At 41.3% G+C, this 16,656-nt stretch overlaps 2 protein-coding genes across 15 annotated transcripts in view; one reads left to right on the forward strand and one right to left on the reverse strand.

Annotated features, from left to right (window-relative positions):
- Positions 1–10,742, forward strand: part of cacnb2a (calcium channel, voltage-dependent, beta 2a) — a 107,157-nt gene extending 96,415 nt beyond the window's left edge. For all 8 annotated transcript variants that reach the window (XM_015954650.3, XM_015954652.3, XM_054751490.2 and 5 more), the window contains 5 exons: positions 2,759–2,868; positions 3,545–3,696; positions 6,837–6,932; positions 7,352–7,534; positions 8,428–10,742. In XM_015954650.3, coding sequence (XP_015810136.3) covers positions 2,759–2,868; positions 3,545–3,696; positions 6,837–6,932; positions 7,352–7,534; positions 8,428–9,129 — 1,243 coding nt within the window. In that variant the 3' untranslated portion in view covers positions 9,130–10,742. The remainder of the gene's footprint in view (positions 1–2,758; positions 2,869–3,544; positions 3,697–6,836; positions 6,933–7,351; positions 7,535–8,427) is intronic.
- nsun6 (NOP2/Sun RNA methyltransferase 6) lies at positions 46–16,503 on the reverse strand. 7 transcript variants are annotated; one of them, XM_070553135.1, is made up of 15 exons: positions 16,394–16,503; positions 16,023–16,091; positions 15,588–15,740; positions 15,434–15,519; positions 15,244–15,350; positions 15,019–15,172; positions 14,843–14,924; positions 14,635–14,754; positions 14,263–14,407; positions 14,036–14,181; positions 13,123–13,248; positions 12,647–13,048; positions 2,230–2,298; positions 660–723; positions 46–450 (listed from the first exon to the last, which is right to left on the reverse strand). In XM_070553135.1, the coding sequence occupies exons 1-12, from the start codon at positions 16,397–16,399 to the stop codon at positions 12,869–12,871; spliced, it is 1,374 nt and encodes a 457-aa protein (XP_070409236.1). In that variant the 5' UTR covers positions 16,400–16,503; the 3' UTR covers positions 46–450; positions 660–723; positions 2,230–2,298; positions 12,647–12,868. The 7 variants fall into 7 exon arrangements, with proteins under 7 accessions (XP_070409236.1, XP_070409234.1, XP_070409233.1 ...); XM_070553133.1 differs by having other exon boundaries at positions 6,806–13,048; XM_070553132.1 differs by having other exon boundaries at positions 1,006–2,298; positions 6,806–13,048.
- Between the last annotated feature and the right edge of the window lie 153 nt (positions 16,504–16,656).

Raw genomic sequence — 16,656 nt, forward strand, 5'->3', positions numbered from 1 at the left:
GACTTGTTTTAGAGTTCTCATTTTTGCAGGAATCAAACTTTTGAGTTGAATGCAACTGAATTTTATTGAAACCACATCAAAAACAACCTGTTAGTTTATTGCAGAATGCTAAAATGCTGAGATGGTGGTTGCAGTGCACATTAACACTGATTGATGGAGTTTTTCGTGTGTTTGAGTTCTTGTGCTTCTTCAGGCTACTCTTGCACTTGAAACTCACCACATGAGTGACAGATGTAGGGTCTTGCGTCACTGTGGATGACCAGGTGTCCTTGTAAACTTGTCAACCAACGAAAACTCTTCCCACACTGGTCACAGTAGAGAACTCTTTCTGCAGCGTGGATGATCTGGTGAATTTTCAAATGATCTGGATGACAGTAACGCTTCTCACACTGGTTGCAGTTGTTTCCAGAGGAACCAGCTGCTTCACCATCACGAGGAGGGTTGCTCTCACTTAAATGAAAAACAAAACAACAACAATGTGCATTTTTATTTTCAAAAATAAAAAGCGTCATCACCTAACGGTTTATACTAGTGAACTACCCCACAATGCTTTGCTGTGCTAAATAGAAAAGATCCAGAGGAAAACTCTAAAAAAACAGTTTTTATATTTCTTCTACCAGTTGTAGGATTCCAAAAAAAATAAGGTAACACTGAATTACCTCCAGCTGTGATGCCATTGTGCTGCTGGGCATGGTGTCCATTCCACCTCCATCCATTATTTACCTTTGAAATTTTGAAACATAAACAGTTGGTCTCAGAAAACACAAGTTGCAATATAAAAAAGATCAGTCAAGAAAACCATTTATGAGACCATGTTAATTGGATAAAGTAAAATTATCCCTATTTTCTTTAGTTTGATCCTTTCTAAACAACCTTCAGCATGAAAGTGTTATTTTTGAAAAAGGAAACAGTAAAGTCAGTAAATACGCGACTTTGTTGTTTGATTTCTGAGTTTACAGCACTGATTCGAACAAGAACAAATTAATAAAGTCCCTTTTATCCTACCTTTTACGTGTGGAAACGGTTTGCTCTCCTTGCCAAGTTGACAGCTTACTCACACAGATCAGACAGATGGATCTTTATGCAACTGTGGTTTCCAAGGTAACAAAAGTGATGCCAATTCGTGGTCACAATTCCAGAAATATTTGATTTAAAAGATGCAGGTTAGTGACCTACTGCTAACAGATATAGTTATGGGTGTATCTGCATTACTCTTTTTGCAAAATTCCCATAAATCAACCATGGAACGAACAAATTTCTATAAAAATATCAAAAAAGTAATCAGATAATAAATTAATAATTTTTATGTGTTCATTGTTTTTACTTTTATGAGCTTTATTTAAATCTAATTTATTTAGTAAGTAAATAGCAACTTCTTGTCTATTTTGTTCCATTTAGGGTTTATGCAAAAACCCGAGATACGCATTTTAAAGGCACACTTTGCAGTTTTGCTTGCTTTTAGCACCCCCTAGTGTCCATCATAGTTTGCTGTGGTTAAGGGGATATTCCATCCAAAAATGAAATTTTGTCTGTTGACATATTTCCCAGAGTTAGATAAGTGGGACAAAACTTTTTTTAACCAGCCCAATCATTCTCCTGACCCAGCTGTACTTCTTTAGCATTAGCTTAGCATGAAACACAGTAAGTGAATGGATCCAGCTAGCAATACAAGTCCTTAAAATCACTCAGTAGTGAACCAAATTCTGCTTGGTGACAAATGATCAGACTGACTGCAAGTGAAAGTAATTAGTAACATGAAAGAATCACACTTTCCTGAGCCAGTGTGTGCTAAAATTGCCCTTCAAAGGGTTAAAGAAAGGCCACCCAGCCCCTATCGCCCTCTGTGGCCAGACTGTTCCACTTCAGACTGGGCCGCTTGGTTGGGACTTTTGATTTTTGATTTTGAGCTGACATACCTGGTGCTGCAGTTTGGTTCCAGTACGTTTTCTGCATATTTTAGATCATGAATGCAGCTTATTTGTTTAAATTTAGCGATGAATCACTCCTGTAGAGAAAGGCTGGGGAGACATTTCAGTAAATGGCCTGTGCTTCTTAGGGTTCCAACCCCTCAAGATGTTTCACAACACATTCACAAACACATATTAAAGTGTTAAAAAGACGAACGCACAGTAAGGAGACAGGTCTTGCTTTCATTTCTACAAACTGACATGAGGGGGTGTTAAATGCAAGCCAAAAATGCCTGTTTTTTTTTTTTTTATCACAGCTGACCTGTAACTGCATGATGATTGGATTCGTTTAAAGATGTCCACAACACTGATGAGCTTCTCTGGCAGAAAACTGAAAACAAAAATAAAGTTAAAAGAAAGATTTTTCTGATTATTTGATGGCGTACATGAAGGATTTGCAGGATACTTAAATTCATAGTGAAGCTTTGGGTCTTTAAAATATTCTTTCCCAGATCAAATAGTTTTTTTTTAATTCTCAAAATGTTTCTGTTAAGACACTCCTTCTGAAACAATTAAAATTCCCAGTTATCCTAGAAAGTCCACCAATTTTATGCATGATTTCAAAAGTATTTCTTTCTTCGCCAACAACTCACACCAACACCGGACCTGGATAAAATCAGCATTTCATTTGGGTATGAACTCATTTTAGCTTGTTAGTTTTGGGTGAGTGAAGAACTGCCGGTTGTAAAATGATTTTCCATTCATGTCTTTTGGATTTCAGGAATGCCGTGAAAAAAATTCCATTCAATCAACGCCACTAAATGAAAACTCTTTTTTTTTTTTTTCCTCAGAATATCCATCACTCGTGTCACAGCAGACATCTCACTTGCCAAACGCTCAGTCCTGAACAATCCCAGCAAGCACGCCATCATCGAGCGCTCTAACACGCGCTCCAACTTAGGTAGGTTTATTCTAAACCCCCACTACGCCTGGAAATTTCTTTTTGATTGATAATGATTTCAATGAGACCAGTTCCCTTTAAGAAGGAAGGAAACAATTAAGGATACCTCGATATCCTCAAGGCTTTGAGTGGCCTTGGCTGGCCTCTTATGTTGGAAATGAAAGATTAAGAATAAATGCAAGATAACAAGTTCAGGAACTCTGATTTGACTGAGGCTGATTGGAGTTTAAACCTGATTATGAACTTTTGAAGTCAACCAGAGGCTAATTTCTGCTATTTATCACCAGAAGAATTAGTCAGCAGCTTCATCTGAGGAAGAAGAACAAAATCCATCAAGTAACAAGTAATCTTCTCCCGGTTGTAACTAAAAATGACACTTAGGTTGGAACGTTCTCCTCCAGACGTAGTTGTGACTGGGCATTCCTAATTGTGATTTTTGCAAAGCACCATCCTCCATAGAGGGAGCTGTGGCGTTTTCTTTACCCTGTTGGTCTTTACTCTGAAGGCTTTAAGGTTTCTGTAAGTCCACAGATGGAGATGGGACAGTCAGTGAGGTTTTTCTGAAGATAAATGCATTTTCTGCACTGTTTCTACATGACAGATGCTCCTCCACTGGAAAACATATCAATGAAGATGTTTTCAGACGTGTTACTAATAAAATCTCTCTCTCTCTCAGCTGAAGTTCAAAGTGAGATTGAGCGCATTTTTGAACTGGCGCGGACGTTACAGCTGGTGGTTCTGGACGCCGACACCATCAACCACCCGTCTCAGCTGGGGAAAACCTCTCTCGCCCCCATCATCGTCTACGTCAAGATCACCTCACCTAAGGTGAGGAAAACCAGGGAAGTACTGGTCAAAGGATTCTCCCCAGACAAATTTATTCTGATTTTCTTATTTGGAGTCACACTTAAATGTTTCAGAAGAAAGAAAAAAATCTAATTTCAATATCAGGAAAAGATCCCCTGAGTGAATCTATCCAAACCAACCTTGCCGTATGGTAATGAGTCTCTCACATGGCTGTGGAGGACTTTTATATCACTCTTGTTTGCAGAATTTTTTCTATTCAGCCACATTGGAGAGTTTTTCCATCATAAACAGCCTGTTTAAGGTCAACGGTCAGACGCTCTCATTCGGTTTCATTAGTTACAGAAGCAGCAAGGTAGCCCCAGACAATGACACTACCAACACCATGTTTGACTGTTATGATTATTTTTTCTCAGACATGCAATATTAAGTATGATTTATACTTCTCTGTCAGCTCCGCAAAGGAAAGGCTCACACGGGTTGACGGAGACGTTTTGCTCTTGGAATTGTCCGTCACTTGGAGACTGTTGCAAAGCAATTCCCCTCCAGGACAACAGAGGGCGTAGCACCTTTCTGTGGTTCATGCCAGCATTACACTCATGTATCCGATCCACAATAATGTATTTACTAAAGTGTTTATATATTTCACATAATTTATAACACATACAAATGTGTCCTCCATTCTCTACACCACCTCTAAACCCATAGTTCCTGTCACCCTCTAGGGGCTTGTCGGAGAGCCCTTGTGCCAACGCATAATGGCATTGCGAGTCTCCGGACTGACGCCGTTTTGTGAGTTTATGCCCATTTTCTTACCCCGACTTTCCAATGGATGCGACTTTCCATGAAGCGAAATATACAACTAATAGCCGCCGGTATAGTCTAGGGATGTGTTTCGTCTGACTGCTAAGTGACGTGTCTTGGATGTGTCTCAGGAGCGTAGGGTTGCATTAATCCACAAAATTTCTGCTTCGGGTCTATTTTTTTACACGCTACGCTTCCAGAACGCATCAGGCTCCACACTTCAGATCGGACCAGTCAGGACGTCAAACACAGGAGCAGTGTACAACATCAGGCAACTTTAGAAAATAAAAAAACACTTTCAGATTTCCATTTAATTAAATGGTAAAATAAAAAATGTCATTACCTGTGATGCCTTCCTGGCTGAGGTAAAATTAACAGAAAATAAACCGCAGCCTTTTAGATACATGCTGCCATCTTTCGTCTAGCCTTTTATCGCGTTAACCGGTGAAATTGCGTGTGATCTTGCAATTCTCTGGTGAGTTCGGGACTTTGTAGAACCAGTTGGTGGAACACTTTCGCTGCTAATTTGCACCTGAAATGCCGCTGGTGGTAAGGGATGCTGCAAGGGATGCTGGGAAAGCGCGTCTATCACCTTACGACCCTAATCTAAATCAAGTGAGGCCTATAGTGCTTTAGGTGTTGAAATTGTTTTTATTTGTTCAGGAATTTCTTTAGACCGAGGGGAGATGTGTTACTTTTTGAGATCTTTTAGCGTACTTCATATTGTCACTCAGGAACTACTGGAGTCTGGGAGGAATCAGGATGTAGCTAGTTTTTCCCAAACAGGGCCAGGTTAGTTTGGTCTCATAGTAAATTAAATAACATTTAAATACTCTTTGTTGTTTTTACAAAAGTTATTTTTTTCATCTGAAACATATAAGGAAGGCAAAATGAAGCAAAGACAGTTTGTTGCCATGTAAAATGTCATGTTTGCCTTGTTGTTATGAACTGTTATGTTGTGTCATGTTTTCCTGTAACAGCTCCCAGGCTATAATCTTAAATTCAACATGTGAGGTGTGACTGCTGGTTTGTAAGCGAGGGATGTCAGAAAGGACTGAGTCATCATTCTGACCTTCAGCAAGTGTTAAAAAGTCTGATGATGATTCAGAGATCAATGAAAATGAACGAAGGCATCACTAAAGAGCCGTAAAACGCAGGCCCAGTAGCAGCACAGTGAATCACTCTCACAGCGGGATCTAATAAATTTCTCTTTATCAGCCGTCCTCTCAACTGCACCCTGCAGCTTTTCATAAAAAACCAAAAGGGATAATCACACATTTTTGTTAGATTTTAAGCATTGGGGGCAAAAGACCACAGTGTGCGAGAAAGTTATCATTTAACACAACAGATGGATCAAAAGTAGAAGCCAACTGAAGGGAAACTCGATTAATTTAAAGAGCAAGTCACCCCCTACCAGATTCTTACTCAACTCCCACTTTCTGTTTGAAAAATGCAACAAATGCTGTTGCCTAGCAGACCAAGAGGGCGGAGGTAGTTATTTTAATTAGCATTCTTTACTTGAGCATTTAGAGTTTGAAACCTTCTTTTAAATTTAGATTATTTATTAAAAGCCAAGTTTGTAATCATAACGTTTTGACAAAAAACGGTTTCTGCGTAATCATTTTAAAGATTGTTCTAATGGTGCTCCAAGTGGGAATGTAACAGAAAATCAACTAAAGGAAATTAACTAGAGCTGGCTAACTAAAGCAAGTTAAGCAGGCTAACTAAAGCAGGCTAACCAGGCTAGCCATAGCAGCCAGGATAGCCAGAGGAACTAGAGAAGCCTTACTAAGCTAACTAGTGTAGTTTAACTAAAGCAGGCTAACCAGGCAACATAGAGTGGGTTGACCTGGCTAGGTAGAGCAGGCTAACTAGGCCAGCTGGTGCAGGATAACACGGCTAACTAGTGCGGGTTTACTCGGCTAACCTGGCTATGGTAAATGGCTTGTATTTGATATAGCACCTTCTAGTCCTAGAACCCCCCAACACACTTTACAACACCTATAGCAGGCTAGCTGAGCTAACTAGAGCAGGAATACCAGGCTAACTAGAGCAGGATAACAAGTCTAAGTAGCATGCTAACCAGGCTAACTAGAGCAGGATAACCAAGCTAATTAGAACAGGGCCAAGTCAACCAGACTAACTGGGATAGCTAACCAGGCTAACTAACGCAGGCTAACTAGAGCAGGCGAGGATGCCATGTTGCTATTTGTTCTCAGGCCTTAGACCTGAGAACAAAGTCTGTCTTTTTGGTTTGAATATTTAAACAGCTATCAGAAAAAGCTCATATTGTCTCACTGAGTTAGGATTTAATTTAGTCAAAACCAACCACGTTGTCTTCTGTCCTCATTTGCTTTTAGGTGCTGCAGCGGCTCATCAAGTCCAGAGGCAAATCTCAGGCCAAACACCTGAACGTCCAGATGGTGGCCGCAGACAAGTTGGCTCAGTGTCCGTCTGTGAGTGTCCACGATGAGCCAAATCACTGCGGATTGGACCTGCGTGTTAAATTAACTTCAGTTTAGTCCTCTCTGCCTCAGTTTTTTTTCCTGTTCCATTTCCATTCCTCAGTAATCATCAGATTAGTTATTTTAGAAAATGAAGCGAGCAACCCCCTGCTTGTGAACGAGAAGGCTTAATTTAATTCAAATAGTTGCCAATATCTGCAGGGAATTAGAGTTTTAAAGAAATAATCCCAGTTTAATTTAGTGGATTGTATGTTTAACATTCATTTGACATTTTATGCGAGCTCTTTACACATTTAGATTTCCCAAGAAAAACTCTCAAATGATGAAATTCCATAACATGACCCCATGTTCTTTCCTGACCTCGTCATGTGTTTCATTTCCTTAATCCGGAATCGTCTCACTTTTCCCAGGAGATGTTTGATATCATCCTGGATGAGAACCAGCTGGAGGATGCTTGTGAGCACATGGCTGATTTTCTGGAAGCCTACTGGAGGAGCAGTCACCCACCGAGCTGCAGCTCTTCTGACCTAGAGCTAACGGATCCGCCCACAGCCACCCTGCCGGCTGCCCCGACGCCAGCCTCCGGTGTGCAGGTACAAATGCCTCAGCAGAATCAGATCCTGGGACAGGGAGTTTCTGCCTCTAGCTCACAGCCTCTCGTGTTTGCCAGGGTTAGCAATTTCATCAATCAACACGGCATCTCTGAAACAAAATGTCTCACAAATTCACCTACAACCCTCCTAAGTTTAGCTTCTGTGTGTCAGAAATGTAAGACAGCTTGGATTACAAATTGGAAAAATTTGTGCAACATTTTCTCAACTGAGTAAATATCCAGATCTACTGCCCTCTGGTGGAGGAACTACAGGTGGCAAGGGCCAATTTTATTTGTATTTTACTGTTATATTTACATATTATAACTTTTTAATTATAGGGCTACAATTTCGTTGTAGTTTTTAAAATGTACATCATTTTAGGCTTCAACCAAGTCTGAGGAGCTACACATTTTTTATGAGGAAAAAAAAACATATTTCTACAACAAAAAAAAAACCACACACACACAATTCAAACAGACCAAACTTGCTGTTGTTCCTTGAGGAAGCAAAACCAACACAAATCTGATCAAAAATTAGGATTTTTTAACATTTTAAACAATTTGTCGAAATCTGGCCTTGAAAGTGCAAATATGAGTTCTCATAAACATACTGAAGTGAACTTGTCCTCTTTGTCCACTCACTGCCGTCTCATAAGGCTGAAAAAGAGGACAATACTGATGTTGATGAAGAGCAGGACTAAACTTGAATTTGTCTGTGTGGTAAGTGTGTGACGAAGCTGGAGACTGAAGCGCAACGAGACCGAAGGTTTTATGGATTTGTGTGTGCACGTGTGTGTGTGTGTAGTTTTTCTTGATGAATTGATGTGAGTTTGCAGTGAGATTTAGTGACGTCTCAGTTTAAGCCGTACTCCTGATTATTATTACTAATTTCAGAGCAACGGCTCGGAGCAGAAGGGAGACAAAGCATTGGTGGAGCAGAAGAGCTCCAAGGATGATAACCAGCACCATCATCATCATCACCACCATCACCACCACCAGAGAAGCTTGGAGCAGGCCGACGCAGAAGCTGAGGGGGAAAGCAACGACGAGGAAAGGCCCATAAGGACAGAGTCCTCTAAGAGAGCCCCACACATCCACCACAGGTCATCGTCCACCAGAACTGAGCACCACAACCACCATCACCACCACCACCACCACCACAACAACAGGGCCAAGGGCATCTCTCGGCAGGAGACTTTGGACTCCGAGACCCCCGAGAGCCGAGAGAGTAAAGACTCAGCTCACACTGAGCCACATGTCCCACTCCGCCACCAGGACGAGGAAGAGGAGGAGGATCTAGGGGAGGGGCACCCCCAACAGCGGCACGAACCGCTGCCCCAACGGGACCACAATCACCATCACCACCATCACCGCAGCGGAGGAGGGGATGAGGCCGGCCACGGCACAGCGCACCACCGCTGCAAGGAGCGTGAGCAGGACCACAACGAACGCAACAGGCAGCGCTCCCACCACCACCACCGCCCGGCGCGGGAACACCACCACCACCACGAACAGGACAGGGAGGGGGTGGTGGGTCCCAAAAAGAGGGGCGAGGCGGCAGGCGAGTGGACCAGAGACTCCTACATCCATCAGTGAAGTCCCCTCAGAGCACTCCATTCTCCCACCATGCTGCTAGACCCTGAAGCATCCCTTTTTATCTCCACCTATTTGTAAATGCTCCTCCATCTTTTTTTCAGGATTTTAATTAAATAGATATAAATACATAAATATGTGTGTATCTATGCATAAACGGTGTTTATGTGTGGATATGCATGAATATTAAAGATATGCATATTTTAAACCTGTGTTGGATGAAGCATGACAAAGCAGAATTTTTGTTTTGTACTGAGCTGTGCTTTCTGTGATTAGCATTAATATTATTATCCATTTGTATTGCTTGTCGCCACTTGAATATTTTAATTTTTCCTTCAGACTACTACCAGACACTTGAAGTTGATGCTGTAATTACAGCTTGGGAAATTTGCTCTCTTAGACTTAAACTTGTTTTCCAAAAGGAAAAACCTGTTTAGAGAAGTCAGTTTATTAGATTTATCTGGACAAACGTCACTGAGGAAGCCATTTACTACAGTTAAAGCTGGGGTCCGTAGTGTAACGTCATCAAGGAGAGGAGGAGATTTTTATATTTATATAGTTCCCAGTTCCCTTCAGGAAGATGCTAAACCACGCCTCTTACAGCACACGCGCACACAAATAGCCTCGTAGCGCTAACGGACAAGTAATGTTTTTGATATGTTGCTGATCAGACACATCTGCTCAAACTGCTGAATCACGTCCTCAGCCTTCATTGGGTTCTGCAGGAGCTGCTAATCACTTGTTTTAATCAAATCTGCATCTTTGAAGCAGGAAAACATCTAAAACCAGCAGGATTGTGATCTGACTGCCATTTACACCGACTGTGGTTTGTGTGCTGCACGTCCCCAGAAAATTGCTGCCGCTAGAGCATTAAATGATTAGAAATTTGACAGAACGCATTTAAATATAAACTTGTAAAAGTAACATGAACTATCATACAGTGAAGTGATAACAAAAAAGCTGGAAAAATGAATGCAGCACGAGTTTTATTTTGGAATCTGTGGGATGAATCTCGCTGAAACATGTCTCGCTTCCTGTCTGGCTCATGTCATTTTTTTTTTTACTTCATGACTAAATGCGAGAACTTTCTAGAACTCTGCATTCATATCTGCAGCTGGTGTGAATGAGGTGTGACATTAATTCAATGCAAGTTGATTTAGCATTCAAGCTAGGTAGGTGTGCTAAGCTAACCCTAGTGCACGCTGGGTACTGGGGCACATTCTGGTTGATTGACAGCTCCCTGTTGAGGATACGCAAATATTTTGGTCAGCGCTCTAGGCTCCTGTGAGCCTCTTTCCATTAGATGTGAAAGTGACGTGTTACAAAATGACGGAGTTTTACCCGACAGCTCCCTTCCAACCAGGAGACACTAAATAAGAGCAAAAGCGTTCCACTCAGCTGATCCCCTGAGGTCACAAAACCACAGGAAAATTGAAAGATCACACGTGATTTTGGAAGTTACAAGCAAGAAGAAAGATAGCTGCATGTATCTAAAAACGTCTGTGGCCTATTTTCTGTTCTGTTTACATCGGCTACGGGGTTTTAACAGAAAATTATGTACGTTTATCAGCAGATTTTTATTTTGAAAGTTTCCGGATGTTTTACACTTCCTGTTTGACCTGATCGGAACTGCAGAGTTTGACAAGTTTTGGAAGCGTAGATCGTAAAAATAGAGTCGAAACGTAATGATAGCACCCCAAATCTTCTGGGACGCGTCCAAAACATTAGACTTTGCTGCCGATGGAATGGAGCCTGTCCACTATAATGGCGACTAATTGCCATGATGCATGTTTTGTGACCGTTTTGTGGCGCTTTCATGTGCGGTGGAAAGGCGGCTTTTGGGGAAATGTAAACAATGAAAGATTATTTACTTTTATTATAGAACAGGGTCAGATAGTCAAATTAAAGCATTTTTAAAGGTGCATTATGTAGAGATTAAGTAAAAATGACATCCTGTGGTAAAATTTGGTTACTGCAGCCACTTTAAACAACTGTGGAGATTTTTGCCGCTCGTTGTCAAATTACAATTTTGGGCGCTGCAGTATTAGCTCGCAGGAGACACCACACCCCCACAGTCACTGACGGTAAACGGCAGTTATGTCCCTCCTTCCTTTGTTTTGAAAGGAGAAAAACTGACAATCTCACAGCCAGCTGGATATGAAACACGTTTCAGTATAACCTTCCCTCCAAAAAGACTGAAACATTAGACTCTTTTGCGATTTTCTCACTGTAAAATTCTCACTATATTCTTACATACTGCACCTTTAAGTGGCTTTGAAACTATGTACCCCAGCTTTAAGAGTAATAATACTTACAATTGTTACACTGAAAAACACATTTAGGAAGAGCAGGGAAGCATTTCTCCCAAACTGTCAAACTTTACCTTTAATTTAACGTTCAGCTTTAATTTTTAAATTCTAACCTTTAGTTTTGACATTTTTCCACCACCTTTGGTCTTGCCTTACTGGAAAAACGAGCTCAACTGTTTTTCGTGTGGGTCCAGGAACATTTAGAGCACTGAAACTTCTTCTGTACCTTTTCTTCTGATTTGAAACGACAGCTCAGCTCTTGGAGAATTCCTCCGTTCTGGTTCATCTTTTATCAAGTCTGACCCATTTTCTAATAATTGCTGTTTAAGTCCCACCTGAACTCCCACTTCTTACAGTACATTGAATGTTCATTACGAGACAGTTTGTTCAGTACACTTTAAATTAAAATTATTCATTTCTAAAATAACTGTTTGGAGTTTCTGCCAGATGACGTTTCTTTTCATCCAAAGTCCTCCACCTGGATCCTTTAGAACATGTGAAGAGCTTCCACCTGCTAACTCCGACTGATGAAGCTTATCTTTAGAACTGGACAGATTTTAAGCTGTAAACAGAGAAACCGGAGCAGCTGGAGAGGATGTTGATGTGCTTCATCAGAAGACTCGCACACGTCTAAAAATAGTCGCGAGAAACTGCTGAAAAATTAAGGTAGACTCGCCAGCCTGCGCCCTGAGTCGTCATGACAACACCGACATCAATGACAACACGGAGGGGGATGCGTCAAAAAATAGAGATCCTCACAAGGAGCTGCCACCAAAACAGACAATCGGGTTTCCTCCCAGCGATGGAGCAGAAGTTGTAGTTTTCTGAGTTTTTGAAATTTTGTTGAAATCTTCCTGCAGTTTTATGTAAGATTAGACAAATTTAGTTACTATTGTAGCGACCAAATTCTGACCTTTTCTTCTTAAAGATGAAGTTTACAAAATATTTTTATTCATATTCGTGGCTTACTGGTAGAGGGTTGCTGGTTCTATTCCACCTCTAATTTAACTCTCTTTAAAAAAAATAGAGATGACCTTAAAAAGTTGATTAAATTAAAATGTGAAAAAGTTTTTTTTAAATAAAAACTAACTTTTATTTCATATATAAAACACTAACAGGTGAGCCTTTAAGAGCTCGCTCTGATCCCGACACCAGAGCCACTCGACCTGGTCGTTTCTACCAAACACTAAATTGTTAATTTCTCCTCTGACCTCTTTCTGCATGCTACTTCCTGATCTCCATTCCCAGATCCAGAGAATCCACCGTCACCATGGCAGCTGTGTCATCACGGTTGTTATGGAGACCCCCGCTAGACTCTCCCTCACTCGTATGTGGCCTGCAGCTGTTAGGAGGCAGACGCTGTAAAGGGGACCGAGCTCATTGATAACACTGAGCGTTTTAATGTCAACTCTGCACTCGTAGTCTCGACTTAGTCAGTTCTTCAGGAACTTAGCGATGAAGAAGCCAATCGTGTCCCCGTCTACTCTGCTGATGAGTGGGACCTTCGTCTCAGTCTGGTCCCAGCTCAGCTCAGGTCTGAACCTCTGGAGGAGACGAAGCTGCTCAAGCGACAGACCGGCTCCCAGCATGCCCTCGGCACCGATGTGAGGCTCCTGAGGAAAGGCAGCAACCGTGACTCCTCTTGAGAGTTTTTTTGTGTATTTATTTTAGTGCTAGTTGTTTTTACCTGAGGCTCCAGCGTGAGGCAGGGGAAGGTACTGAGAGCCCAGGCTACCTGCTCCTCATTCTCTGCTAGAGTAACTGTGCAGGTGCTGTACACCAAAACGCCACCGCGCTTCAACAATCGCACCGCCTGCAGGAAACGCAAAACAATGCATTTTAAAAATCAATGATCAATGATGAAAGTTTTGATGTGCAGCAATGAGAAAGTGCTCTGCTTTCTTCTTTTAGCTTTAAAGTTCCTGTTCATGTTCAGTTTTAAAACGAGGCATTTTTAACAAAACTGAGACAGTTAGCTGGTAGGTTTCATAAGGTTGTGTAAAACTGGGTACCAAGATTGTTCAGTTGTGCCCCCTTGTGGCCAGTAAAGGAAAAACGCCCACGGGTAAATCGTTTATTTTGTTTACCTCTAGGGGGCAGTGTTGAGCCTATTCAGTAAGAGAAAAATATAACAGGAATCAGTCATTTAAATTTAAAAATATTAATACATTTAGGGTGATAAATAGGAAATTCTTACTGTTCTACAAATATGAAAAATAAAATTATTAGACTTGCATCTTGTATGACTCATCGTTTTCAACAGTTATAAAGAGTTCTGAAATTGCAAAAATAACAAACTTTCGTAAAGAAGTATGTTAAAAATATCTAGCATTGTCTTTACTCAAATACATTTTTATTTGTGTGTCTGAAGTAAATAACAACCATTAAAATGTTTGGGGTCTATCAGAACAAAAATATCTCATTTAAGGAAGGTGTTTGGATTTGCAGAAGCACATATTAAAGCACCAGTGAAAAGCTGCTCATATAATGAGGACATTTCAGCAGATTTTTCTTTCAGAATGTGAATTTAAGCTCTATGTACGCCTGATGCTACCATCTAGTGGTCAAAAATGCTCACTGACTGTGTGTGAACCACCTACAGCATGGAACAGCTTGCGCTGCAGCGGCTGGTAGGAACGGATCTCCTTGAGGCTCCAGGAGCAGGCCATGTTGGGTCTCTGACCCAGTCCACTGCAGGGAGCGTCCAGCAGAACCCGGTCGAAACTCTCCGGAGGAAAAGGAGGTCCTGGATTGTGTCCGGAAACAGCTGATCGTTATTTATTAATCCAGTCACACTCAAGAGACGCTCAAAGATGCTGATGGGTACCTTCGGTTTGCTGTGGCGGGTCATCGCTCACAGCATCAACGCTGTTGAAACAAAACGCTTTGATACTTTGCAAATGCAACGTTTGTGCGTTCTGACGAATCCGCTCAACTTTGTTTCGGATTCGATCCAAGGCCACGACTTCTCCCTATGTGGGATGGAACGTCGTATATCAGGTCAGGATTGAGAAAATAATCAGAAGCTGCTCTAATTTAATTAATTAAGTATCAGTATCAGATCATTTCATAGATCGTTTGTATTTGTGGGATGAACAAGCGACCAGATTGAGTCGTTTCAAAACAGATAACATAATAAAAAAAACCTTAATCTGGTTTTTGACTCGATCACTTCCTAAATCTGAATCTAATCCAGCACCTGATCCCTCATGAGAGCAGCGATGTGGCAGGTCTTCCCTCCAGGCGCAGCGCACATATCCAGGATCCGTTCTCCGGGTTGAGGTCCGAGCACGTGTCCCACAACCACAGAGGGGAGGTTCTGCAAAACACGCAATCACAATGTCAATACGTGTGGTCAATAAAACCCAAATTCCTTCGAGTCACGAAGAATCCAAGAAGATTCTGACCTGTAAGAAGACCAGGCTGGGCAAGACGCCGTCGAAAGGGGGACTCTGGTAAAGAGGGTCCACCATCCGAACACCGACACCTCTGAGATCACACAGAGACAGTTTAACCTTGGTGTTCACTTAGCAGACACTCAAAGTTTCAGGATTAAACCTTTCTTTAGAAGCAGTTTAACAACCTGAGAGGTTTATCCGAGCAGAAGATGTGTGAGCGATTCATTTCAGCAACTCCATTTCCCACAAACACCTTGTTTCCCTGGAAGCTTGTGGCTCCTCGTGTGCACCTTCCCTCCAAATCGGAGAAGACAGAGACTTTGTCCCCCACCTTCATGTCTGAGGACAGAAAAAAAGGAGATTCTAATCAGAAAAACTAAAGAGATTTAAAAGTTTGTGTGATTTCTCACACTTGGGGCAGGCGATGATCCCGGGAGCAAAGACGTGAGCTCCTCTGAGTAAGGCGCTGCCACACTGAGCGCCAACCACTACCTCTGAGCTGAGCTGCTCCACGGGTCTGAGGAGACAGAAGAACACATTTAGATCTCACTTCAGTTTCTGCATGCATAAGTCTGCAGAAAACCAACACTCCTCGCATACCTCGGCCCATCAACAGGAAGAAGCAGCACATCTGCAATTCTTGGGTGGGGAACAATCTGCACAGACGCTACCTCTCTTGTCTGCTGCTTCACAAACAACAACATGAGTGACTTGAGTAAGGCGTAAACACAAAGCCACCTCCCCCGCTGCTCACCTTCAGCTCCTCGTGTAGCTTGCGTTGGATCTCCTCCAGAGGAACCAGATGTGTGCTGGCTCGGACACATGTGTATGAAGGTGGGTGGGACAAACATGTGAGCAGCTTCTGGAAACGACACTCTGCTTCTTGGTGACCTACAGCAGCCAGCATCTGGACAATTTAACATGGATTTTTAGAAATTTTCATAAAACTGTGACTTTACGGAACTAACAAATAATCACAAAACATGACATTTATATGCTTTATATTATAGAAACTATAAATAGATTGTGGGATAATCGCCTTAGATTCATACTTCCTAAAGATCATTTACATAGATGAAATCAACTTATGTGTAAAGAAGCTTTCGGCTCTGATGACTTTAAAATACACCATTTAAGAAAATGAGATCCATTTCTGTGTTATTAATGCTCTCCCCAGAAAAATCCTCACCTCCTTGTTTAGGAAGATACTCCTCAGATACTCAGTAACTTCTGGCTTCAGAGAAAAGTCAGCTGTCCCCTGTGATCAAACAATCAAAGAACTGAGGGTTTTCTTTTTCAATTGCAACATTAACGCAGTAATTTATGATGTACTAAACTAAAACATCCATATTGTTCTATTTTCTTTGCTTTAAAAACTACCACAGGTTCCAACGCAAATAAAACATGTTTAAATTACATCTTAAAGAGAGCATCGAAATGCTTAAACACACTCTGACCTGTCCAAAACGTATTTTTATATGACTATAAATCAAATAAAGCACCGACGTATAAGTAATTATGATATTATTTAACATATTTTTTCTCCTTTTCAATACTTACAGCCATATGCTAGAATTGTTGTGCGTCCTTTTTCCGTATGCGTCACTACGCAGACCACGTAACGCAGACCAATCAGAGAACTGTTTGAAAAACCTTTTGTCAAAAGTGCTTGTTCAACAGTTTTCTTTTTTTTCTTTCTTTTTTTCCCCTGAAGATATTAAATCAACAATTACAACAAAACGTCACGCTACAAAGAAAGAAAGAAAAAAACTTGAGAGAATTAAAAAAATGTACGTACATATTTGACGTCACCACGTAACGGA

Source organism: Nothobranchius furzeri, chromosome 7, assembly GCF_043380555.1.
Source record: "Nothobranchius furzeri strain GRZ-AD chromosome 7, NfurGRZ-RIMD1, whole genome shotgun sequence".
In the NCBI taxonomy this organism is placed as follows: domain Eukaryota; kingdom Metazoa; phylum Chordata; class Actinopteri; order Cyprinodontiformes; family Nothobranchiidae; genus Nothobranchius; species Nothobranchius furzeri.